Source organism: Engystomops pustulosus, chromosome 1 (genome assembly GCF_040894005.1).
Source record: "Engystomops pustulosus chromosome 1, aEngPut4.maternal, whole genome shotgun sequence".
NCBI classification, from domain to species: domain Eukaryota; kingdom Metazoa; phylum Chordata; class Amphibia; order Anura; family Leptodactylidae; genus Engystomops; species Engystomops pustulosus.
Window position 1 is genome coordinate 192050699 of NC_092411.1, and position 25610 is coordinate 192076308.

At 39.3% G+C, this 25610-nt stretch overlaps 1 protein-coding gene across 7 annotated transcripts in view; it reads right to left on the reverse strand.

The window, feature by feature from the left end:
• PTPN13 (protein tyrosine phosphatase non-receptor type 13) overlaps window positions 1-25610 on the reverse strand; it is a 158533-nt gene that overhangs the window by 11517 nt on the left and 121406 nt on the right. For 3 of the 7 annotated variants that reach the window (XM_072116569.1, XM_072116560.1, XM_072116587.1), the window contains 18 exons: window positions 24664-24771; window positions 23784-23915; window positions 23005-23432; window positions 20488-20631; window positions 16949-17042; window positions 14875-14960; window positions 13736-13877; window positions 12430-12644; window positions 12064-12162; window positions 11503-11882; window positions 10746-10908; window positions 9635-9793; window positions 9363-9534; window positions 7982-8192; window positions 6676-6746; window positions 5131-5192; window positions 1400-1555; window positions 554-701 (listed from right to left, as the gene is read on the reverse strand). In XM_072116569.1, the coding sequence (XP_071972670.1) occupies window positions 554-701; window positions 1400-1555; window positions 5131-5192; window positions 6676-6746; window positions 7982-8192; window positions 9363-9534; window positions 9635-9793; window positions 10746-10908; window positions 11503-11882; window positions 12064-12162; window positions 12430-12644; window positions 13736-13877; window positions 14875-14960; window positions 16949-17042; window positions 20488-20631; window positions 23005-23432; window positions 23784-23915; window positions 24664-24771 (2970 nt within the window). The remainder of the gene's footprint in view (window positions 1-553; window positions 702-1399; window positions 1556-5130; window positions 5193-6675; window positions 6747-7981; window positions 8193-9362; window positions 9535-9634; window positions 9794-10745; window positions 10909-11502; window positions 11883-12063; window positions 12163-12429; window positions 12645-13735; window positions 13878-14874; window positions 14961-16948; window positions 17043-20487; window positions 20632-23004; window positions 23433-23783; window positions 23916-24663; window positions 24772-25610) is intronic. The other 4 variants (XM_072116565.1, XM_072116574.1, XR_011848895.1 and 1 more) reach the window with 4 other exon arrangements.

The window sequence follows — 25610 nt, forward strand, 5'->3', positions numbered from 1 at the left end:
GCCACATGTGACGCTTATTACTGCAGAGCTGCTGGTGGTGTATGCCACAAAGTGGATAGTACCAAAAGCACCATGTAGCATCCATGCAGGTATACTGTAGGCAAGGCTCAGAATGGAAAAGACTCTCTTCTTCCGATTACATCAACTGTATAGCTCTCCTCAGCTCAGCTGATCGGAGGATGTTCTGAGTGACGCACCTCCCCATGTCATTATGATGAATTATGATATGGGAAGTTCATTAATATCATTTATCCTGGAAACTCCTTTAAATCTCCAACAGGTTCCAGGACTGCTGCCACCAGTTGTAGAGCAATCACATCAGTGCTGTCATGTGGTGTTCATGAGTGGCTTCTGCATAAGAAATTCTTACAGGAGCAGCATGGAATTTAACAGGTTCATTCTTAATGTCTACACCTTTCCTTACTTGTTGTATTTTACATGCTGTGAATAGTGGAATTTGTCATCATTTCTTTAAAAGTGACAACCAGTGGAGAGGGACAGAAATTTGGCAGACTCAATACAATAAAGAAGTAGAAGCAACTATTAAGGTTACCTATATTTCCATTACAATTGTCTAAAGCAAACGATGCATCTTTTGGCATAAGTTCACGTGCAACTTCAATTTGTACAAGACCTTTAGCATTTCGAACACATGAAACAGCTTTTCCGTGTGTAGCACCTTGCATAGAGTCACCATTTACCTGTGAAGATAAAAGACACAAGAAATCAATATATCAACACTTTGTATTTGTAATGATTCAGTAGTTAAAATTATTAGTTAATATAGAAAATAATTTTTCATTAAGTATTATTTCATGTTCGCTTTAAAAATCCTTTGGACATGTGTAAAGTTTAGTGATTTTACAATAGTTGAATAAGGATTACTGCACAAGCATTGTCACAACAGTGGTATAGCACACACAATGATGTTAGGAATCCTATCTCAGCAATCTAATAGCACAAGTAATATATGAACTGTGATGTCATAGGACAGCGATAATGCACACAGTGATGTAGTAAAACAATAATCTACTAAGTGATATTATGGTCTTTAGTCTTGACTACCTAAACCTAATGTCTCGTGTAATTGCCCCCTCCCTTTCATTGTTAAGCCCACAACAGATGCTATCTTGCTCTCCTGGTAGCCATAGTATTGGCAAGCTCCTAATATGTTAGAATGTTGGTAAAATACTGCCTTATTATTTTACTCCTATATACATTATCACACTGCATACTAGGTCTAATAGGAAGAGGTTGTGTAACTTTGGAACACTCTCTTTGAGAGAGTCATCAGGAACACATGTATTCACTACTATACATATATACTGTCCCATGTTCTGTCTTTAGATATAAAGATGTATTTAAACAGATAAAAAACAGAGGACTTGAGAAAAATTACCTTAAGTAATCTGTCTCCAACCTGTAAACTCCCCTCTATGTCAGCTACACCCCCAGGATTGATGGACTTGACAAATATCCCATATTCGCCTCCTACCAGGGAAAATCCTAGCTCTCCAGATGGAGGCTTTTCCAAAACAACATGGAATAATCTGGCCTTTAAGGGCACACAAAAATAAACAGGTTTAGAGTATGCCAGTTTAATTAGCAACATATTGATTATTCAGCTATTATTTATTCTTTTTTTTTTTGCAGATCTAAAAAATGTTTATTTGGGTATAGTACAAATATTTAAAATTTTATAATTTTTAAAGATTTACCAATTGTGTCACTTTTCAAGCATTTTTGTAAATCGTGTTTTCCCAAGATCAAAACCTATACATATATACAGGCGGTCCCCGCCATACGGCCGTTAGTATATCTCTCACTGCAGTAACACTAGATTATGAAGGGGCTGCTGAGAGAGAATGGCTAATTGCATATTCCACATGTTTTGTTTTGTTTAATGGATCGTAGTTAGGACCGTTAGAAAGTACTCACTGCAATCCAGTCCACTCCTGCACCACATTACTCCCAGGATTCTGACTACGGCACATACAAACAATGTCAAGACCCAGCAAAATTAATACAGCAAGTAAGTTGCCCAGGATAGTAGAGGGGTTTGGAGAGACTTGTATTTGTTGACTGATCTGGAGGTCTGCATTATTATCAATAGTTTGGTCCGGATTTTGTATACTTTATTGCCTGGTCTTGGGTCCATATTGAATATTGTATCTTTTGGGGTTTGCATTATCAACTGTTTGAACTAGGGTTAGTAATACATAGGGGCAGATTTATCAAGCTGTCTGAAAGTCAGAATATTCTTAGTAGCCCATGGCAACCAATCACAGCTCCCCTTTAAAATATTCATGAGCAATGGTAAAAAGAAAGCTGAGCTGCAGAGTTATTCTGACAGCTTGATAAATCTGCCCCATAATTATTTGGACTACGAACTTTTAGCAAGAAAAGGTCTTACTTAAAAGGGGTATTCCAGGAATCAGCATAATTTTTATACACATGGGTCATTAAAATATAAGCTAATATGTAATTAGTTGCTATTTAAAATTTTGCTCCCGTTAGCAGAAAAATGCTGATGACATAGACTGTAATGGAGAATTAAAATGCTACTGGCCCTTTAATCAGTCCGTTAATTTCCTCCGCGCGGTCCGTTGCAGAGCATACACAGGACAAGATGGCCGCTGGTCACACGTCCACATCACATGTCCTGCAGCTGCTTAGGCAGGTCATGTGATCACCACTATGTTTGGCTGTAGTCGGTTGGTTGCAGTGCAGCCAGTATAGTCAGTGTTTTGGTGATGGCAGTTACACATCATTACTATGGTAACAGTGCAAGAAAACCCGTTACATCATCAATAGGAGCAGAGCATAAGAGGGAGGAGGCGTTACTGAGAACTAAAGGATCTTGGGACTTGTAGTTTCCAGTGGAGGCCATCTTGGTGATAACTTTAGAGAGGCCATTAAATTTTGTAAATCATTTAAATCAAACTATTTAAGCTCCATTTTGTAACTAATGACATTAAGTTTCGTTACATTCATTTATTTACAGCATTATGGATTTTTGTATCAGACATTCATATTCCCGGAATACCCCTTTAAAGGGAACATTTCAGCAGAAATTGGTCTAATAAACCACTACCAGTATGTTGTCAAGCAGTTGAACAGCTTCTAGATCATGTTTCTTTCATGACTCAGCTTGGTGGTATAATCCAGAAAATCAACTTTGAAGTGAGATGCATAAAGTCAGGGAGGCGGAGAGTTTAACATTGAATTCAAGCTCTTACTGACTCCTAACACCACCGAACCATGTGATTGAAAACATGCAAGGTACTTCAGGAGATATAATCAATGATGTCCCTGGACACGGGAACATCAATTATAGAGAAGAGGCCTTCTAAGGCAGGGAAAGTTTAACTTCATTGTTAAACTCTCCGTCTCCTTGACATCATAAAACCAATTTACATCTTACTTCAAAGTAGATTCTCTGAATGATGGCACCACACTAGGCCAATTTCTGATGACAGGTTCCCTTTAAAAGTGTCTGCATCATATAGTCCAAAGTCAAGAGCACTCAGGCAGCCTTCTGCCCCAATCTTGAAGATTGGGTGAAGCACTGACAAAGCATTTCACCTGATTTGCGCAAGCTCTGCATCTGCACTGACCTCTCTTACTTCCTGTCTCTGCCTATCCAGACAGTAATGCAGGTTGCTGTGTTTGATTGTATGTAGCAGAGCTGTGTATTAGTGTATAAATTAGAGGTGTATGTGTGTGTATATAAAGCCATACTGTGCTTTTATTCAGCAAATTTACTCTCTCGCCAACCTTAGAACACCAAGAATATCAAAAGACTAGACAAAGAAATTGAAACCAGGAAAGTAGTAATAAGTGTCAATTACATTTGACTATTTTTGGTTGTGTGAATCTGGAGAGCATAGTGAAGTGCGTCATATAGTTTAAAAAAATATGATAGTTGTCGCCTGTCTTTATCAGCTGGTATTCTGTGCTCAAATGTGAAATTTTGCGGTATATGGTCTGTACTGTGATATTTGTTTGGCACTTCAGGAGTGATTTTTTGTGCTGCATAGTAGTATTAGTATTATCTCAAGGGTGATATTTTGTGGTGTATACACCCGAGTGTACTGCATGAATTATGTAATGTAATAAAGAAACCATCATTTTTAATATTTAAAGAATCCTTAAGTACAGGTTCTGTTCCACTAGACTGGCACATGCGGTGGCACATTGTGGACTGGCACACGTGGTGCCAATATACAAAAAAAGATTAAAAAGCGACCCTGGAAACTACAGACCTGTGATTTTAACTTTGGTTTTGGGGAATATATTTGAAGGGTTTGTTAGAGATGTTATCCATGAGTATCTCACTGTACATAACCAGCATAGGTTTATGAGGGATTGGCTCCTGATCGGCTTCTATTAGGAGGTAAGTTCTAGACTTTACCTGGGGGAGGCTGTAGATGTTGTGTATCGGGTCTTTTCCAAATTTGATACAGTGCTGCATAAAAGGTTGGTACATATAATGAGACTGCTAGGACAAGGGGAAAATCTGCGTATTTCGAAGCAATTCGCTTAGTGATAGAAAACAGAGGTTTGTCATTAATGGCACATTTGCAGATTGGGTTGAGTTACCAGTGAGGTGCAACAGGGGTCAGATTTGTGGAATCTAGAGGAGTGGGTGGAGAAATGGCTGATGAGGTTTAATGTAGATAAATGTAAGTTTTATGCCCTTGGACCATGGAAACAAAATGTATAATTATGTTCTGAACAATCAATTACCTACAGAGTTATTTGCAAGTCAGCATTTCATTATACATACTTTCAGTATGGGACATAAGCTGCAAGGAAACTCTAGGAATTGTGGTTTACCAAAATTTGAGGGCAACAGCTATTAAACATTACACACAACTGCTGGATTTTTTTCCACTTTTCTGTCCCAGCATGGGAGGAGAGAAATGTATTTAAGACAAAAGACTGATCTATTATTACAAGACAAACACCAACAGAGTCTGACAGATCCCATTCACTGCAATGAGGTCTGTGTATTTTCTGTTATGGTATCTGTTCATTTCCTGGATAAAAAAAAAACAGACACTACAGGATTTTCTGATTTGTATTTTTCTGAGGCAATGCATCGGAGTCTCCATATAAGACAATTACCTTTGGAGCATACACATCTAAATTGTCCTTTATGTGCTTCAAACGTTCTCCACTTGAATAACCTAGAATATAAGAATAGTGTAAAAACAATGCTAATCACTAAACTGACCATCGAGAAATAATGCAATGCATGTATTTTACTTTTCCTATTTAAAAATAAACAGAATCAAACACCCTTGATAATTAATTATAGGAATTTACATGTGTGTAGAAAGATCATTTCTATACACTCACCGGCCACTTTATTAGGTACACCTGTCCAACTGCTCGTTAACACTTAATTTCTAATCAGCCAATCACATGGCGGCAATTCAGTGCATTTAGGCATGTAGACATGGTCAAGACAATCTCCTGCAGTTCGAACCGAGCATCAGTATGGGGAAGAAAGGTGATTTGAGTGCCTTTGAAAGTGGCATGGTTGTTGGTGCCAGAAGGGCTGGTCTGAGTATTTCAGAAGCTACTGATCTACTGGGATTTTCACGCACAACCATCTCTAGGGTTTACAGAGAATGGTCCGAAAAAGAAAAAACATCCAGTGAGTGGCAGTTCTGTGGGCGGAAATGCCTTGTTGATGCCAGAGGTCAGAGGAGAATGGGCAGACTGGTTCGAGCTGATCGAAAGGCAACAGTGACTCAAATCGCCACCCCTTACAACCAAGGTAGGCAGAAGAGCATCTCTGAACGCACTGTATGTCGAACTTTGAGGCAGATGGGCTACAGCAGCAGAAGACCACACCGGGTGCCACTCCTTTCAGCTAAGAACAGGAAACTGAGGCTACAATTTGCACAAGCTCATCGAAATTGGACAGTAGAAGATTGGAAAAACGTTGCCAGGTCTGATGAGTCTTGATTTCTGCTGCGACATTCAGATGGTAGGGTCAGAATTTGGCGTCAACAACATGAAAGCATGGATCTATCCTGCCTTGTATCAACGGTTCAGGCTGCTGGTGGTGGTGTCATGGTGTGGGGAATATTTTCTTGGCACTCTTTGGGCCCCTTGGTACCAATTGAGCATCGTTGCAACGCCACAGCCTACCTGAGTATTGTTGCTGACCATGTCCATCCCTTTATGACCACAATGTACCCAACATCTGATGGCTACTTTCAGCAGGATAATGCGCCATGTCATAAAGCTGGAATCATCTCAGACTGGTTTCTTGAACATGACAATGAGTTCACTGTACTCAAATGGCCTCCACAGTCACCAGATCTCAATCCAATAGAGCATCATAGGGATGTGGTGGAACGGGAGATTCGCATCATGGATGTGCAGCTGACAAATCTGCGGCAACTGTGTGATGCCATCATGTCAATATGGACCAAAATCTCTGAGGAATGCTTCCAGCACCTTGTTGAATCTATGCCACGAAGAATTGAGGCAGTTCTGAAGGCAAAAGGGGGTCCAATCCGTTACTAGCATGGTGTACCTAATAAAGTGGCCAGTGAGTGTATATTCTTAGTATGTGCCCATCAAACAGATGTGTGTATTTATGTCTATACTGTAAATCTATAAAATCACTGTTGAATATACAAAAATGCAGTTTACCGTTTATTTGGTTGGGGTTGGACCCTGGATTAACAAGGTTGTTATTGTTGGGGACCACTGGATTCCCCTCCCTGTGAGAAAGAAAAATAGAAGAAATACATGACTGAAGAAGAACTGGCACAGGAATCTAACAGAACACAACAATGCACAAAAGAATAGTCCCTTTTAGTTATGTGCAAAGACCTTTTCACAAAACATTATGACCATATGGGGACGATTTATCCATCTGTTTATGCCACAATATTATCATAATTAACTCCCCCCAAAAAACTTTGCACAACATTTAACAAGAGTTTTAGATACTTTTGCTATTGGTATGACCAAAAGGGACCTGTTGGTCCATTTGTCAACATAATCTGGCATATTTTTCTTGAGTAAACTAAGCCAATTAATAGAAGTTGTAAGCTAAAACGACAGTCTTAAAATACACCAAATTTAGCATACAGGTTAAAACTGATGAAGTATAACACTGTCTAGTCTAACTGTGCACCATATTACTTTAAGACACTTTTGATAAATCTTCCTCTATGTCCAGAGGGCTCAATTTACTCAGAGAGGCTCAAGGTCTGAATAAGGCTGAATAAGACTGTATACTTTTTCCTGTGAGACAAAATAGCACAGTAGACTATACAGTGCAGATGTCACCATACTTTCCTTTCTAAGTCAAGCAGTGTATGTATCCAAAATGGGCTCGGGATAAAGTGCACTCCCAGACACCTCTGACAACAGCTTATCTCTCAAAAAACAGAAAGATCGAACAGTTAACTTTGAACTGCCTCATCCTTATCGCCCTGCTGGCTGTGAAAATTGGGGGCCCCTATAACACATTACATTGCTGGCCAAACCCATCAAAATCATCAGATTTGGCCAAAGTAAATCCAAGTTGAATATCCATCTTATAGTTCATGTATCCTAAATATGTCAGATTTCTAGACACAAAACTGTGGAAATCTGGATGGGATAATAGCTTTTAAGCAATAAAGAAACATGGATCAAGCTGCTGCATTCTGTAATTTCCAATAGTATATACAGGTTTACTAGAGGCACGAAGGTATGATTACACAGGTCTCCAGGACTGCTAACTATCGGTAACCCATTTTTGCAGCTTTGTATGGTCATTGTCTGCTGACAGATTCCCTTTAAAATAACATGGACAATCCCTTTAATATTTTATCTTGAAAAGTACTGAAATTTTACAGTACATTATTATACAAATTGCTAAGATATTTTAATATTCTATCTACAGCAGATATCTTATAACTGTATCTGTAACTTTTTATACTTTCTATTTTTCCTAGCTTTTTACCTGGTAGCTTTCAAAACCACCACTGGAAGAGCAGTTTCCAATGTATGTTTTACTTCCTCTAGTGTCATGTTTGAAGTGCTTTTTCCATTAATGTAATGTACAATGTCTAGTGGTTTCAGTGTTCCCTCTTGATCAGCTACCGAGCCTGGCTTGACATCTTCCACATATATCACCTGGGAAGGGCTATTTGGACCTCCAGAGAGAGACAAACCTGTCAAAAGAAATTGTTAAAAAGTTTATTACAATAATGTTAAATGCCACCAAAAATAAATAGAATACCCGATTTCCCTGAACACAAGACAGCGACTTTTATTAATTTTTGCTCCTAAACAGGCAGGATGTCTTATTTTTCTATGAACAAGAATTCACAATTAACGTTGAAAAAATTCTGAATTCCACAAAGAAAGTGTTGTCCGTGTACAACAATCTCTGGTACATTTTCAATCCTGGCATTTATGCACAAAAAGCTATATTTTTTTTTAAATTTAAGGACCATTACCGTATTTTGCGCCTTATAAGCCGCACCGGACTATAAGGCGCATTAGTCCGATGCGCCTTATATATGTAATAATTACATATATAAGGCGCATCGGACTATAAGGCGCAGGGTCCGGGGGCGTGGCGGAGACCCGACGGGACACGACGCCGAGACGCGATGGGGAACGCGGGGAAGGTGAGCGGGAAAGGTGGGGGGGAGGTGGAGGAGGGCAGCGGACCATACTTACATAGGTCCCCGCTACCGGAGACAGCAGATCTCCAGCGGGAACTGCAGACCACGCGGCAGAAGTTGTTCATGCCGCATGGTCTGCAGTTTCCGCTGGAGATCTCCGGTCTCCGGTAGCGGGGACCTATGTAAGTATGGTCCGCTGCCCTGTGCCATAGATAGGGCGCACCGGACTATAAGGCGCACTTTGGATTTCCACGGAAATCCAAGGCTTTTAAGTGCGCCTTATAGTCCGGAAAATACGGTATGTCAAAAACTTCTCTATCATCCTTATGACTCTAAATTTCATTCAGAATTTCTTGTGACTCCATTTCTATTTGGATAATTGTCCCCATTCTCTCATGTTTTGCACTCTTTTAATTGCCCCTACTTGTTCTGGCAGCTGCTCTTAGCATTTGTAATACAACAGTGATTGTATCCCATGAATTCTACACCCAAGTCACAACCTTTTGCAGTATCTAAATGATCTACTAGTGCTAACGTATGGCATTTGAGGAGATGTAGCAATGACTGCCGCTAGGTCTTATTTTCAGGGGAGGCCTTATATTTCTTATAAGTCTGAAAAAAGTAGCACTAGGTATTATTTTTGGGGGGATGTCTTATTTTCAGGGAAGCAGGGTAACAAAGGGAAAAATAATTCACCATATAATACTTTACCTAAAATGCCTTTATTGCATGCAAGTGTAATATCAGGCAGGAGATGAGAAGGCACCTGTGGCTTAGGAATCTCCAGTACACGGCCAAGTACAAGACGGACAGTTTTGGGAGCTGCTCTGAGGAGATTCACTGCTTCAGTATGGCTCATATTTGAGACATCTACATCATTAACCTAAAGACAATGGGAGGAAAAATCAGTGAAAATGAAAAAAAATCTGGAGAATTTGTAAACATATGCTACATTTAAAGAAAGAAAAAATGAATTCACTTACTTTTATAAGGCGGTCACCAGGCTGGAGACGGCCATCACTTTTAGCAGGATCTTGAACGATATCATGAATAAAACATCCAACACAGTCATTGGCTTTAGTCACAGTAAAACCCAGGCTTCCCTTCTCTGATTTAGTCAGTGTTACATGAAGCTCCACCTCCTGCAGAGAAACATTTCATATTGTAATTTTACCAAAATGTAGGCAAAACTCTTTTCTAATATAATTTAATCAGAGACGTTGACTTTGTTCAAATTTTTCAGCCTTGTTGGCAGTAAGCTTCTCACAAATGGCAGTAAATTCTCCCCCTCCCTTCTGACACAGGTGACAGTCTGCTCTCAGCACTCACACTGCTCTTGAGATGTCTGAGATATATACTAAATTCATGTTTAATGTATCTCACGTTATAAACAAAATGCCTGTAATATTAAAAGGCATCTCAGTAGCAGAGAGATGCTCATAAAAAATGCTATTATTAGCAAACATTTGGACAACCCCCTTTAAAGAGGATCGGTTAGCTCTCCAGACTTGTCCAAGTGTATTTGTTGTGAAATAACAATTCTGAAGTATTTTTAATTACATTCTGTGTTGTGCCTTACCGCTTTTAGTCCTGCTGGAAATCTATGAATATATTTATATAGACACACTCTGTTAATGGCATTTTAATATCCTATGGTAACCTTATTTAGAAATGACTAGGAGGAATGGGGACATGACATTACTTTACACTGCTATTACAAATGAAACAAAATAGAGTTAATGTTAATAAATTATAAGAAAACAAAAAAAAACATTTCAACTAAATTAATTTGATTAAGAAGTGCAGTTACTTCTTTTTCTAAATAAGCTTGAAGGCCTTATTTGTCTGTGCTCATCTGTGCATCTGTATCACAGGTAATAACCCAGGCTAGTCTGGGTCATTAGACTCTTGGTTAAGGTGGTATTTGTACCTTAATCTTACATATATATTTCCAGCCGAACTTTAACTTTTTATACTCTTCCAGTAAGTGCTTTATAAGCCAAGCCATATTTTCACATATTATTCACAAGGAAATTGAATATACAACATATTACAAGAAAATATAAAAGTGTTGAGGAACTGAGGAATACTTACTGGCTCATAGTCTTCCAAGTCCTTCAATCCAAGACTCTTGAAGGTTGATTGGTCATCATGGAAAGTCTTGCAATCGGGTAAAAAATCTTCTGAATGTAAGACTGGAGATATAGTGCTACCATGTGTTGGGGTCACATCTAGTGAAACTGGAGAAGGAGGACTGCTGTAGGTGGGAACATGAGTAAAAATTGTTTAATAGGTACAATATTCCCTTTAAAATCTGATGTGTGATGGAAAGGCTTGATATTGGAGAGGTGGCCATCCCTTGGACTAAATTTTCTTCTATAGGAATTTCCCTGTAACTTAACTACATATAGGTATGGAAATCCACATTACTGAATATCTGTTGGGTCTCAAAAATAACAGCAAAGATGTCTGATGCAGTCCAAGACTTAAATCAAGACTAACTAGTAAGCAATGGACTCTTATCAAAATTTCAAGTATGCAAAATGTTACTCTCTACCTTGCAACTACTGCAAAAGTTTAGATAGGCTCATAGTAATGTAACTTCCAGTCCCTGAGAAGTGGTAACTTGTTGCCCCATTAAGAGTCTCATATCACCTAGGGGAAACTAGTCATCCCCAAATACCAGGACTTATTGCAACAAAATGACTTGAATCACAGTATAACTTAGAGGCATATATATAACACCAATAAATTACACGTCGATTTATGACAGTTTAGATCAGTGGTCACCATAAAATGGTATAAAAAGGTGTAACCCAAGGCTAAAAATATAATGATCTTAATTTCTTACCTATCGTCAAACTGTGGTTTATACGGAGTTTGTTCTGGAGTGTAAAAGCTGGAACGGATTGTTTCTTCATGGATGTCAGAAGCATCACACTTTGTATGGGGCAGGGACCCCAAAGCACATGGTGTCTGGTAGACTGTGGCATTCCATGTTGGCATGTCACCTTGTATGGGTATAAAGTCATCGTCATCAGTCTCACTACTATCACTGTAGCTATCTCTCCTGGATGGATTTTTTAGCCTCCTAGCACTTGTGTCATTGACCTCTTCACTGTCATCATGGTCAGTGATGTCCTCGGGATCCTGAGTAAAGGAATGATTAGCGCTATGCTTGGAGCCCTGCATGTCATCTGGCATCGATTGCTGGGGGGAGTTCAGTGGTGTCTGCATGACAGAAGACTTAAGCATTAGTTATCTATGAATGATTTTTGTTTTTTGTACAATTTAGCCGAAAAGTTATTGTTGCTGAATATTGTTTATTTTATGCGAGTGCATATTACTTTGCATTTCAGTCTGGTGTGTAGAACATACAATGACATAAAGCATGTATAAAGACAACACTTACCAGGATTACAGGGCTGATCTCTGGCAATACACCAGAGGGTGGCCTGCACATCAGCAAGGTGACTTCTGGAGAGGTTCCTCTTAAAGCAGAAATGACTTCCTATATGGAGACAAGACAAGGCTGTACACCACTGACAGGCTTATGTAGAAGAACATAGCAAACACCTGATACAAACGAGGTTCATGATGTTCTATCAGCAGGCAAAACAGATATACGATGAGATAAGATGGGTGAAAGCAGAAAGGGTCAGAGATATGATAAGTCAGACTAGAACACTTGTATCTAATACACTGAGATTAGAAAATAAGACTACACAAACTCACATAAAATCATGCCGAGTATCTGTCTTCCTTACAGGTGTCTTACCTGCTGACTGAGTCCTTTCATTGAAGCTCCATTCACCTTAAGGATCACATCACCAACATTTATTTTGCCACATTCTGAAGCTGGTTGACCTGGAAACAGTTTCTTCACCCGGACTATGCTTGAGCTCACCTTTTCAGGAATAAGGTTCTCTTCTCGAGAAAAGCTAAAACCTAGTCCTGAGCTGTTTTTCACCAATTTGACATGATACATGTTTTCTGCAGTGGGAAACAGAGGACAAATAAAATGGCATACTTTATTCTAGTATAAATAAATTTGAAAACTCTTGGAATTCAATTATAATGCAATTTTTTTTTAATCAGAAAAAAAAACTATTTGGGTGATAATGCTTTTTTAATCATTTATTATTACTGGGGTATGTATTGATATCAAACTGTCACAACAGTGCATCCAAATTCTCATTCTAATGTGAATATATTCCATAAACCACTAGAGGGCAACCACTATTGAGGATCTATGAACGTGTAAATCCAGATGTTTCAATATTTCTACAGTGTCCTTTAAAAAAAACCCTCTCAAATACATTGAAACCTACAGTGGACAACCACACAATATTGTATTGAAAAATGGTTTCGGCAGACTTATGAAAAGTCTCTTATTGGGCTGATGGGACTAGAAGCGATACAGAACTGATGGTTGCTGCTGGAGCCAGGGACACCGCCCAAATAGGTCTTTTTGGTATTCATATACCTTAGATAGCTTTAGGTCAGAAATCCATTGCTTCCAAACATGTGTACACTCAATTCATCCAAGCATGCACATGTTATCAACATTTGGATATCATCATACACATTTGACAGTTCCACAATCCAGAATAAATCATGTATGTATAATGTCCGCAAGGTACAGAAGTCTTTATATTATAAATAAAACAAAGTTTTTGTTATATAAAGCTCTTTCATTTTAACACATTCATCTGTACCTAGCACATTAATAACCCAAAAGAAAAAATTAGAATTGTGTTTGGAAAGCCAGAGAGGCACTAGCAGTAACACAAATCATTCTGACATTCAGCAGGACAGAGGCAATGTTCTATTACGGACACATGGTATTGATTATGGTCAGAAACTTGCTGTGCAGCGTCTTTCCAGGGTAATTGCTCCATGTGACAGGGTGGAGTGTTTCCCCTTCACTGCTCTACATGCCAGCAGAAGTATGATGACTGACAGACTAGCTTTCTCCCCAAATGTGGACTAATGTTCTTACAATAAAGCTTAATACAGATTCTGTGATGCAACTTGTGTAAAGCAGAAGCACATTGGCACTTGGCTTATTTCTGTAATCTCACCATTGGTAACAAAGTTGTATTCTGAGGGTGAACTAGGCTTTTTGCTCGCAACTGCTTGGTTAGGTGGTGTGCACTGAGGAGTAACAGGAGCATGGACTTTAACAACTGGCAGCTGCCCTTTCTCCAGAAGAAGTGTTACCACCTGCAACAATAACCAATGAATGTCAGTACAATGTCAACAATCACAACACACAAATTATTTACCAAGTTATTCCATTACTGATGTGCGACAGATGAAGCCGTGGTGAACACACTTTGCTTCATGGATAATGGTGACAGCCCAGTGAAGCGAGGGAGGTATACTGCGCTTAGCAATACCGGGCGCACCGCACATGCACCAGAGTCCTCATGCCAACACATAACAGGAATGGCAAGTTTCCAAACAGTGCTCTAACGGGGATGTGTGAGCTGAATTCAGCGGTTTTAAAGCATTGAGGCTTTTTAGTGGTTCCAAACAACCCGATAAGCTCATTGTAAAAAGGCTCTATAAAGTTGGAAGTTTCCTGATAATTAGACATCTTTCATGAAACAATAGTCAGATGCAGAGATCACAGGACATTTTTTCTGGCAGAGTAAAAATACTGCTCCCTGCTTTCTTGAGGAGTACTATTAGTCACGTGGGAGTACTCTCGGGTGGGTGAGTTTGCAGCTGATTGTTTCTAGTGGACCATCCACTGCAGAATCACCAGCTGCCGTTAAATAAAGACTGTAAAAATAGCCCGTGGATGGAACTTGCTCTTAGCAGAAGCTTACATTCTCTTTATTAAAAATCTTAGAAAATATATTTCAAAGTGTTTGCAGCAACATTTTACTTTCCCCTTCCACAGGATAGGAGATGAATGTACAATAATCCCTGAGACCCAGGAAATCGCAGGATGGGGAAGCGCAAGTACAGCAGACCTACACGATACCACAGGCTTATATAAGTCTTCCAGGAAATATGGAACTCCTGCTAGTATGGATCAGATCAAGGGGACTTGTGGTCACCTGTTCCTTGAATTACATGGGGTCACCGTTTACATTTATATTCTATCATGGGGATGCATCTATACATATTACACATTTAGGCTACATTAACAACATTTTTTTTGCACACCTTCACTGAAATGAGAATAGAGCCATTTTCTAGCAAATCTTACCTGACCAGTATTTCTCAACATCTCCACGGCTTGCTTATGAGTGGCGCCCTCCAGACTGGTTCCATTTACAGACAGAACACGGTCACCTTGGTTAACGATAAACAGTTGTAATAACGTGACAATAACATTAAAAGATGTCTAATTGAGTATCAAGGGTATAATTAATGAATTGTGAGGGGATTAAAAAAAAAAAACAGCGACCTGAAAGGTCAACAAAGTTCTGTCATGCAACAAACTATAGATAGAAAGCTATTGTGCTTGAAGGAGGATAAGGCAGTTGTTTGCAATAGATGTCTACAATAACGATAATGAAAAGAGATTTTACGGCATGGAAAATGTACTATTTTTTATAACCTTTTGCATTAAAACATTGCTCTTAACTGGATGCTAAATACTGCTTGCTTGAAGGAAATCAATCTGTGCTGCTAATTATAAGTTTCTTTTCTAGATGATCCCAGCATGTCAAGACTAATGAAGGACAGCGCCCTAAACCAAAACAGATTCTCGTGGACCTGTGGCTTAGGGTCCCAAATTGACCTTTTTGAATTCTTTAAATGGGAACAAATAAATCACATCAGACATAAGAAGATCCTATGCAGACGCCTCATCTTAAGATGTTGGAAGTGAAGCCTGGACAGTATCCCGGCTTCACTGCGCATGCACTGTACGTATGGTGCTTGTGCAGTGAAGCCAGGGTGTCGTATGCTGGCTTCGCTTGCCAAAATATTGAGGTGTAAAAGGGACAAGGAGAATATTATTTTTTTTTTGTTTTCCCCCAAAATGCTTAAAAATCATATAGTGCAATTTGGGACACTATATCACCCATCCATTAAATCTATGAAGCTTTGCATGGTGTCATCTTCTGCAGAACAAGTTGGTATTATCATTGATATAATTTTTGGTACAACCTTTTGACACAAAAAATGTATGGGTGACAAAATGGAAATTTTTTTTTCTGTTGCACTGGTCACATTTTGATAAATCCAGTATTTTCTAACATGTATGAATTTATTTATTTATACACACTTTCTAGGGAAAAAGGCAGACTGTAATACGTTTTGCAGATTGGTGCCTGTTAAGGGGTGGGTAGTGAACAAGTTTGTCTGTGTGTGTATATCTTGCTCAGCTTTTCTTCTCCTGCTGTCCAGCAAAAACTTTTTATTTTTACAACAAACTGATTCAGCATTTACCACTCAGCATGAACTGCATCTTCCCTGGCTGCAGTGGGGTTATATAGCCTGCACTTGATTAATGCCTGGTGATTCATAACTGCAGCCAAGCTATATGTGTTTCTTATGATTTGGTTATTGGTAAGCCCAATTTTATTTTTAAGTATGTATGCATAATATATGATTTATGTATGAAATGTATTTTATGTGTTGCATTTATTTTGAAATGTGCAACTCAAAGCTGCATCGCTTTTAAGAGTTTATGGGGGAGATTTATTGTGTGTCTGCGTATGATACATCCCTGTGTCCCACCGGATACATTGATGCAACCTTCAGGCAGTGCGGCCACCAGGCAAGACATTGCGTAAAACCTGCAAGTAAAAATTAACAGGTTTTTCAAAATTAACCCCATAATGACCCCATGGAGGTGGCGTGGTCGCTGTTAAAACGCAAATTTTTGCACTGCGTAGAAGGAGTGATAAGTCTCCCAGAGATAAGTCTCTGGGTATGGTTGGGCATTTAATGACATCTGTGTGTACACAGAGTTGCTCTATTTCAGAGTGTCTGAGCTGACTTTAGGGGTGCCACTTCCATGGTAGCTACAACATGACCCCTGAATTTTTGATGTTGTTTATCCTTTGTTTATTTTTTCTCAAATATATATAATCCTTTTTTGTCAAGAAGCCTGAGTGACGACATTCTCAGTGAACAGCTCGGAGAACCCACATTTAAACCTGCTTTTTGAGGGCCTTATAAATCAGTTAATAGAGACTTGTTTTGCTCAAAGTTGTTTAAACACAGATCGTGTCACCTGCGGGAATATAGAATGGTTTCTTGAAACACATGGGTGAGAACTAAAAGTATAATCAATTTAACAAGACAGATCATGAAACCTCAAAAAATACCTTTTTGTATTCTGCCATCAGCTTCTGCAGCTCCATTTGGTATAACAGCTTTCACATAGATGCCTCCGTGTTTTACACTAGTATTTACTCCACCCTAAAAAATAAATTAACCTTAAGTTAGCTGCTGAAACAATATCCTAATAAAAAACAAAAATGGTATTTGGATCTTAACAGGTTTGAAAAACTGGGATGAATATTGTTTCTTTGGTCTGACCACTGCATTCTAACTTACCGTATATACCCGTGTATAAGCCGAGTTTTTCAGCACAAAAAATGTACTGAAAAACCTCACCTCGGCTTATACACGAGTCAATTTTAAAAAACCTTAATACTCACCCTCCGGTGTCCCCGATGTTCGTCGCGGTTCCTTGTGACTCCTATTCTATCTTGTCTCTTCTCTAGCCGGCAGAGTCGCGTCCATGTGATCTCCCGGCCGTCGCACACTATGATGCGGCGACGGCCGGGAGATCCGCATCGTAGTGTGTGACGGCCGGCAGATCGCACGGACGCGACTCTGCCTGCTAGAAAAGAGAGAAGAAGCTGCCGGGAGCCGCGACGAACATCGGGGGCACCGGAGGGTAAGTATTAAGTTCATTTTTTTTTTTTTAATCTGTTTGGCAAACTGTCGGGGGCTGTCTGTATATTACATGAGGCTGGCTGTATACTACATGGGGGCTGGCTGGCTGGATACTACATGGGGGCTGGCTGGCTGGATACTACATGGGGGCTGGCTGGCTGGATACTACATGGGGGCTGACTGGCTGGATACTACATGGGGGCTGACTGGCTGGATACTACATGGGGGCTGACTGGCTGGATACTACATGGGGGCTGACTGGCTGGATACTACATGGGGGCTGACTGGCTGGATACTACATGGGGGGCTGGCTGGATACTACATGGGGGCTGGCTGGCTGGATACTACATGGGGGCTGGCTGGCTGGATACTACATGGGGGCTGGCTGGCTGTATACTACACCCTCGGCTTATACTCGAGTCAAAAGTTTTTCCCACTTTTCTCTTGTAAAATTGGGGGTCTCGGTTCATACTCCAGTCGGCTTATACTTGAGTATATACGGTATGTAAACTCCCCACATTTAACGGACAATGAATGTCAATCATTATGTTTACATGGTATTTAGCTCCTAGCCAGTTTTATAGAAACATGTATGCTGTACTATAATTAATAAGCCAGGAGCATTAGTCTGTGCCTATCGTTTATATAAACAGTCAACAAGAACATGCAGTGTTTCTATATACTTTCACAGCTTGTAAACAATCAGAACCAAAGTGGTCCTATTAATGATCTACTACCATCTTTGTGACATATACCTGTCAGTTACTAGGTGATATAGGATAAAAATAGCTAAGATATTAATAAGCACAAAAAGGTAGAATAAATTGTATTGTAATAAACTTAAACCATTGACAGGCATCTATCTGCCCCACTAGTACATGGGAAATGTAAACAGATGAACAAAAGCTTCAGTGTAGTACAACTATGACAGGAATGTCTGGACCACAAAAGACCGCAAAACTATTAAGGGACAACAAAGATCTGTGAATTTATTTCCCAATAGGGAAACAATTATTACGAAATGGAAATTGACAAACAACTTCATATCAATCTAAAAAATACTGAGTAAACACTTGAGATAGTTGCCATGAAACACACAAGATGACAAGCTGAAGGTAAAGAACACTTTAGTAAAACTTTAGTAAAGCATGCTCCATGGACTCACAGCAAAGCATGCACAAGGGAATTCTTGAATCATATGGTCACAGTATGACAAAAGATGCTGAGTGGGGATCTTACACTAAGACATTAATACAGTCTTTGTACCTAGTATCTAAGACAAATGGCTGTTTATATCATGACACGCAACTCTGATATTTTATTTTCATTAATCAATAGCTCTAGGGCTGTAGAGCAACTTTGCCTATCATAACAATTACCTATGTATAGCATTTTCTTTACTATCCTCCTCAGTTGTGTCTAGTCCTGTAGTAGCTGTGTCTTCTGCCTGTGCTGACTTGATTCTGTAGAGTTGTTCAGAGTAGTAATGTGTCATTTGCAATGAGCGGGAGTTAGTGATCGACGGGAGCCGGCTGCCCTCAGTGAGCCGATGGCTCACTTAACCCCGCCCCTAACCAACTCACCACGCCCCCCTTTAACCCGATACAATCAGGGTTAAAAGTGGGGTGGTGTGGGGTGATTGACTGAAGCTCCCTAATATATATTTAATAGGGAGACTGTCAGAAGCTAGAAGAGCCGGCTCTTCTTAGTGAGCGGAGCCTAGTGGGCCAGCTCACTAAGAAGAGCCGTAATTGCCATCACTAGTTCAGAATATGGTTTCACAGATGGGAGGGGCTGCAGCTCCTTGCTCACTCTGGAGGGAGTAGGGGGAGGTCATGTGACAATGCTCTCTTTATGTACCTGTGTGTGTACTGCTCTCTGGATGCAGAAGTCCCCTACACAGAATATTGAGGTTAAAGATCTGGTCTCTTTAGTAACAGTCACTCCATCCTAGTCTGTGATTCTGGAGTACTCACACTGCAAACCTCAACCTGTGTCATACACTCCTCTGCAGCCCCTCCCTAAACTTCTGCTCTCTAGACACTTTCTACACAACAAAGAAGCTATTAACCCTATAAATTCATGTAACTATTTCACTGCTGGTTTCTACTGTTTATTACATTAATGTTCCTGCATGTGATTGAACCGTGAGAACTTCTCAGCTGCACCACCGCTACCCAGACTTCGGCACCAATGATCTGCCATCAGTTATGTTACATCAGTTATGGAAGGGCCCATTGGACTTTGACTGTCAGAAGGGTGTGGACTGCAACTCATGGTTTGACATGCTGCATGTGGCCTGTCAGTGCGGCTTGTGCACCCTTGATCCCGCTTTTAGTTGAGATGAATGTGTGCTGCACTATATGTACATGCTCAGAAGTAAACCTATAGATTAGAAGAATAAGGCACTGGGAACGAGTGTCCACATTTATTTCAAGCGCTGCTAGAGTAACCAGGAAAACAGGACTGCGGAGTCTAAGTCGGTGACCATTAAGTGGAGCTGGAGTTGGAGCTGGAGTTTGTGAAATTGAGGAGTCAGAGGATTGGCTTACTGACTCCACTGCCCTGGTTACACCTTCTCCATATTTCCTTGTAGATGGAATTGTTATGTAGAAGAGTAATCATTGTGTTCTGCATAATTGTTTCAGGACTATGCAGAACATACTGCAGATGCCTGATATTATCCTAATTTTTTTACAATGTTTTGTTTAGAGGGCGAGGACCTTTACTAATTAAAATCTGCACAGTACTGCACAGATAGATCTATTTCTGCAACATTATGTATCAAAGAAAATAGTACATATCTAATGGCCTGAAATAAGTCAGTGATACAAAGTAATTGATACTTCATGACTAGGCTAGTGAAAATGGTAAAATAAAGTTTACTTTTTAAAGAACTTAAAATACTTAATGCAAAGACATAAAAACGAGGCATGCAGGACAAAAACAAAAGGAGAAAAACCTCAAAAACCTTGTCAAACAGTACCGTGACACTTATCCCCAAGCTGTCATCTTTCTTGGCCAACACAACTGTAAAGACATCTCCAGGTTTAAGTGGTGTTGGTGAAAGCTTGCCAATCATTGAAGAACTTTCCAATAATGGTTCCTTTGTAAAAATACATAACACGTATATAAGGAAAAGCACATGCCATTCTTTAGACAAGTCCATTATTTCAGAATAAAACATTAAAAGGAATTAATAACAGACCGGTCATTTGATTTTATGAGTCCTCCCTGTAATGATGGGTCCCACATCTGAGACCCCCAAAAGTAGCAGGAATGAACAGTCAGTTGCATTCTGAACTGAGCAGGATTCAGTGTAATGCATATCTAGCAGTGGTCCCGTTGAGACTAATACCAAGTGGGTATCTGTTACAGGGAAACTCATTTCTCGTAAAGAGTTGCTGAGACATACCATCACTTTGTGATCTGAGAGAATGAAGGGAACACAGCACTTGTTCAATGTTTTAGACTCCTTTTTACCCTTTAGCGCCCAGCTAGCAAAGGAACTGCCTACATACCCTGATAACATTTGTGATTGATTACTCAGTGTTCGAATCTTGTGTTTTGCATATATGTTTTAATGGAAACTTGTGATAGGGCCAAGTGCCTCCTGTAGCATTTGCATAGTGTGCCACATATGACTGCAGTCAGGGAGTCTACCAACTCCTAGATCAACTCACAAGTAGAAACACCATTATGCACTTTATAAGCTTTCCTGTAATAACTTTATTATTTTCCAATGATCTGTTGTTTTAAAGAAAATTCCATTAGTATATTTAGTGCACAGAGGGCAGGGATATGTTTGCCACTACAACAATTGTTTACCATTATTTCTATTCCTTACTTCTATGTGAGGTGCCAATAACCATATACAAAATATGGTAACTGGAGCTAAACATATTTTATAGTAACTTTCCAGAAGATCAAATATGATGCTAGCCACAAAACATGAAGAAGCCGTGAAGGCGAAACCCTAGGCTGGGTGTTCGATAGCTAGCAAGACACGTGTGATTTTATATGCACCGTTTTATTCCACTACATGTGAGTATAGTACAATAAAAAGGATTGAAATGTTGACATTTTGTACAGGCCACGCTATATCCTTGTATAATCCCCTGTATTGAGCACATGTGGAATGCTATAAATGTGGGAATGAGCAGAAAGAATAACCGCATAGCTTCTTGTGGAGTCTGAATGAGGACCTACGCTGTGAATGAACTCTGGAACTTTTTATATCTTCACGTTGTATATAAACATCTTTTAAAAAGTACCTATAAAATCAAAAGTCCAGTTACCAAGACTTTGCATCTCTGACCCTTTATAAAAATAAGAACATGCAGGCAGACATTTGTATACAGTTGAAGTCAAGTAGCAATTGGTAGTACAGAATGAGTAAACATGTGCACAAGCAATGTGCAGAGAAGCTAATATGTAGACAGTTAAAAATGCCCTCTTAAGAAAACAAGACAGGTATGCCTGGACAGCATATTTTTGTGTCCTACACTGGTTTTTATATGTGAGGTGAACTGGGAGTTGGGACTCCCTTTAAAATGAGAAAACTTCTACTAATTATTGCGACTTATGATGGGGGCTTTCAGTTTTCTTAGTCATTTTATCAGTTTTATATAGTTGGTACACCCAGCGCAAAGAGCAAAGAAACAGTAGTTACAATAGTAACAAATGAATATACAATATGTGTCTGGTGGAGTCAGATGCAATATGCAACCAGATTGTAGAATACTGAGGTTAAACAAGAAAAAGCCAGGTAAGATGAAGCGCTGCCTCCAGTTGGCACAGCCTCGTCTGTGAAGCTGAAGAGAAGCCTACGGGGCATGGAGTAACTGTAGCTCCCACTCCATCGTGTGGCTACTCTACGCCCCAGTAGCCTCTCAAGTAAATTTAGATATATATAAACAAGAATTGTGTTAATTTCTGAGCCACTTATTATAAGAGCTTGCCAATGGATCAACTTTATAGATTAGTGATGGTAGCTTTGCTTTAAGGATTTATGAGCATAAACATCTGTGACTTGTGTCAAGCAATCAAAGGAATATAATCCCTTGTGTGCATGCCCGTCTGAAAACGGCACGTGAGCACCATGACAATAGAAAGACTTTAGTGGCCCGAGTCAGCACATACAGGGGGCTGTGGAATCCACTGCAAAGGGCATAAACCCAGAGAAAGTAATAGGGCTGTGCGTTAGCCGCTGAAAAAACTGCTAGCATACTGCCTTAAAACACATCCAAGAGCATGTAGTCTAAGATTGCTGAGAGGATCTCCAAACAGAATGTCTGACTATGTGTGAACAGAAGCAGAAGTAAAATGTTGTCTTCTCTACTTCCACCAATGTCTTAGTTCTCATTTCCATTCCTAATGTTTACCCACTTAACCATGAAACCTAATCTAATACCAATTACATAAATAGATAGATTAGATTGAGAAATAGAGATAGTTCAGAAAGAGATAGATAGACTACCTTCTTTACTGTTTGCTGCTCCTGGCTATTAGAAAAGGTAGCCTCATCCATATCAGAGTCACCTCTGTCGGAATAGTCTGTAGAATCAGTGAGACCGGGACTTTTTCCCTTTCCTTTATTATTGTCTGGCTGAGTTTTTTTCTTGTCACTAGCTTTAATGCTGACTGATGGAGAGTTCTTGGCATCGTTTGGCAGAGATGGTGTATGATCCTTTGACAGGTTCCTGATAAGACCACTGATGTGACTATTAGAAAGGCTTGCACTTTCTGTCCGGGAATCCTGGGAGCTCAAACTTCCCTCTCTTTTTCCTGCTGAAATCCCAGATGAGCTTCCAGACATAAGTCTTGTTTTACCAGGGAACCTTTTATGTTCATCAGATGAAGATTCTGCTTCGTTATCTGGACTTTTAGGAACGTTGTATTGATGTTCTACAAAATACCAGGTACAATGTAATTTTAACACACAACAACACAGAAAGTGAAACAAAGATATAATATTATAGTTCATTACCAAACCTAGTATCTTATAGTCCAAATCTGCAATATTGGGGAATAATACTTAAGTAATGTCCCCCAACATTACTCTTAACTAATCCTTACAGACGTAGGGAAGGCAGAGCAGTGAAGTAGGGGTGTTTGAGCAAAACTATGGCAGTGCAGACATAGAAATCAATATCATGTAATATACACGATATACAAGGACATCTTCCTTGCATTTACACATCAGTATTATGAAAATAATTAAATAAAAAACAAAAGAAAAGTGCAATTTATTTTTACCTCTGGGAAGTTTTTCTTTGGGCTGAGACACGAGAAGAGTGACATCTTCAGAAGAGTTTTGAATGATCTCTAATGCTGCCTGCTTGCTTACCCCCTCCAGGCTCACACTGTTCACTGATATAAGGCGATCCCCTATACAGACAAAATTACTTATTGTGAGAAATTTTCTAAAATAAGCCAAGAGGAGGAGCAATTTCAGTGAACATGATATTATTTACATATCACAAGAGTCTTTATGTAAATTTTCAGTTTAAAGTGTAACTATAGCTTTGAAGCAACATTTTTTTTTTATCTCCAGTGGAGATAACAGTACATTTTTAAATATAATTTATTAAGGAAGGATGTTCCTGTATATTTTGATAATATTTCCCTTTGCAAATCAATCAAGTGACTGTAAAGAGTTAAGTCACTAGAAACGGTCCCCTACTTAAGGACGGCTGACTTACAGACAACCCCTAATTACAGATGGACCCCTCTGCCCCTGTGACCTCTGGTGAAACTATCTGGATGCTTTACTTTAGTCACAGGCTACAATGATCAGCTGTAAAGTATCTGTAATGAAGCTTTATTGATAATTCTTGAAAATTGTCACTGGGACATACATACAAATTCATCTTCAGTAAAGACCCAAGGAACCTATCTTGTACATAACCTGGGGACTACCTGTAATCATCATTATCATTATTATCAGCGGTCAGTAGAAAAAAAGAGAAGAAAGACTAGCGTTAGGACCATCCACCATTGGAAGTGGTAAAAAAAAAAAAAAAAAAAAAGGAAAAAGTACAGGTGCTACTACCCTACTTTTTTTTATCTACTCCTGGTATTAACTTGAAAACTGCATGGAAAAGACTCAGACAAGTAAACGAGCTCTAATTGTTACCAGGTTTTAAGCGTCCATCCAGGTCGGCTGGTCCTCCAGGTGTTATCGAGCTGATAAATATTCCAAGATCTAACTTTCCTGTTGCCTCTCCACCCATTATCTGAAACCCTACAGAAAGTAAGCAAAGTAACAATAAATGGTCACAAAATAAGAAAAATATGTTTACTGTTCTCATAGTAATAGTAAAATCCAACTTCACAAAGTATAAGTGATATGTTTACATAAACTCCTTTGATCCCTACACAATGGCCAATATGAGCAAAAGGTATCTATCTGTTCCATCCAAATCATCCCATATGAATTACTGGGATTAATAATGATCAATGATGTCCAAGTACACCATAGAAAGTGCAAGAGATCAGTGGTGTCTGGCTAGTGATTTAGTGATGTATGATGGATTTCCACATTGAATTTCGATGACGTTTTTGTAGCAGTTTCTAAAGCCAAAGCTAGAATAGACAAGCAATAGATAAGCAACAAAAATTTTTTATGAGTTTCTTTTCTTTCAAAGTTAAATAACTTGAACATTTTTTTAATTATTTAAATCATTTTTAAATTGCATTCGTACATGTAGTACATTTTCTGCTGTGATTTTGAAGCTGTAAAGTGAAATGATTGACAAAGGGAGAGAACATGTACATAAAGTTCAGCACACATTCATCTCAACTAAAAACAAACAATAGAAGAGAAAGTGCCCTGGCTTTCTATCTGCTTGGGCATCAGTACCCAGAGCGGAGAGGTCTCAGGAGTGGCAAGTACTGGCACAGCTCTTCTCTGAATCTTGAAGCTGGTGCATACAAGCAGCACGGGACTCAGAGCTAAGTGACTCATGTAGAAGAAAAGAAGCTGCAGTGTGGTGCAAGGAGTAGAAGAGCAGCCAGAAAAGGAGAGGGTTTATTCATTTATTTTTTGCCTACTCCGGAGGACTCCAGTGTATGTAGTTGTCT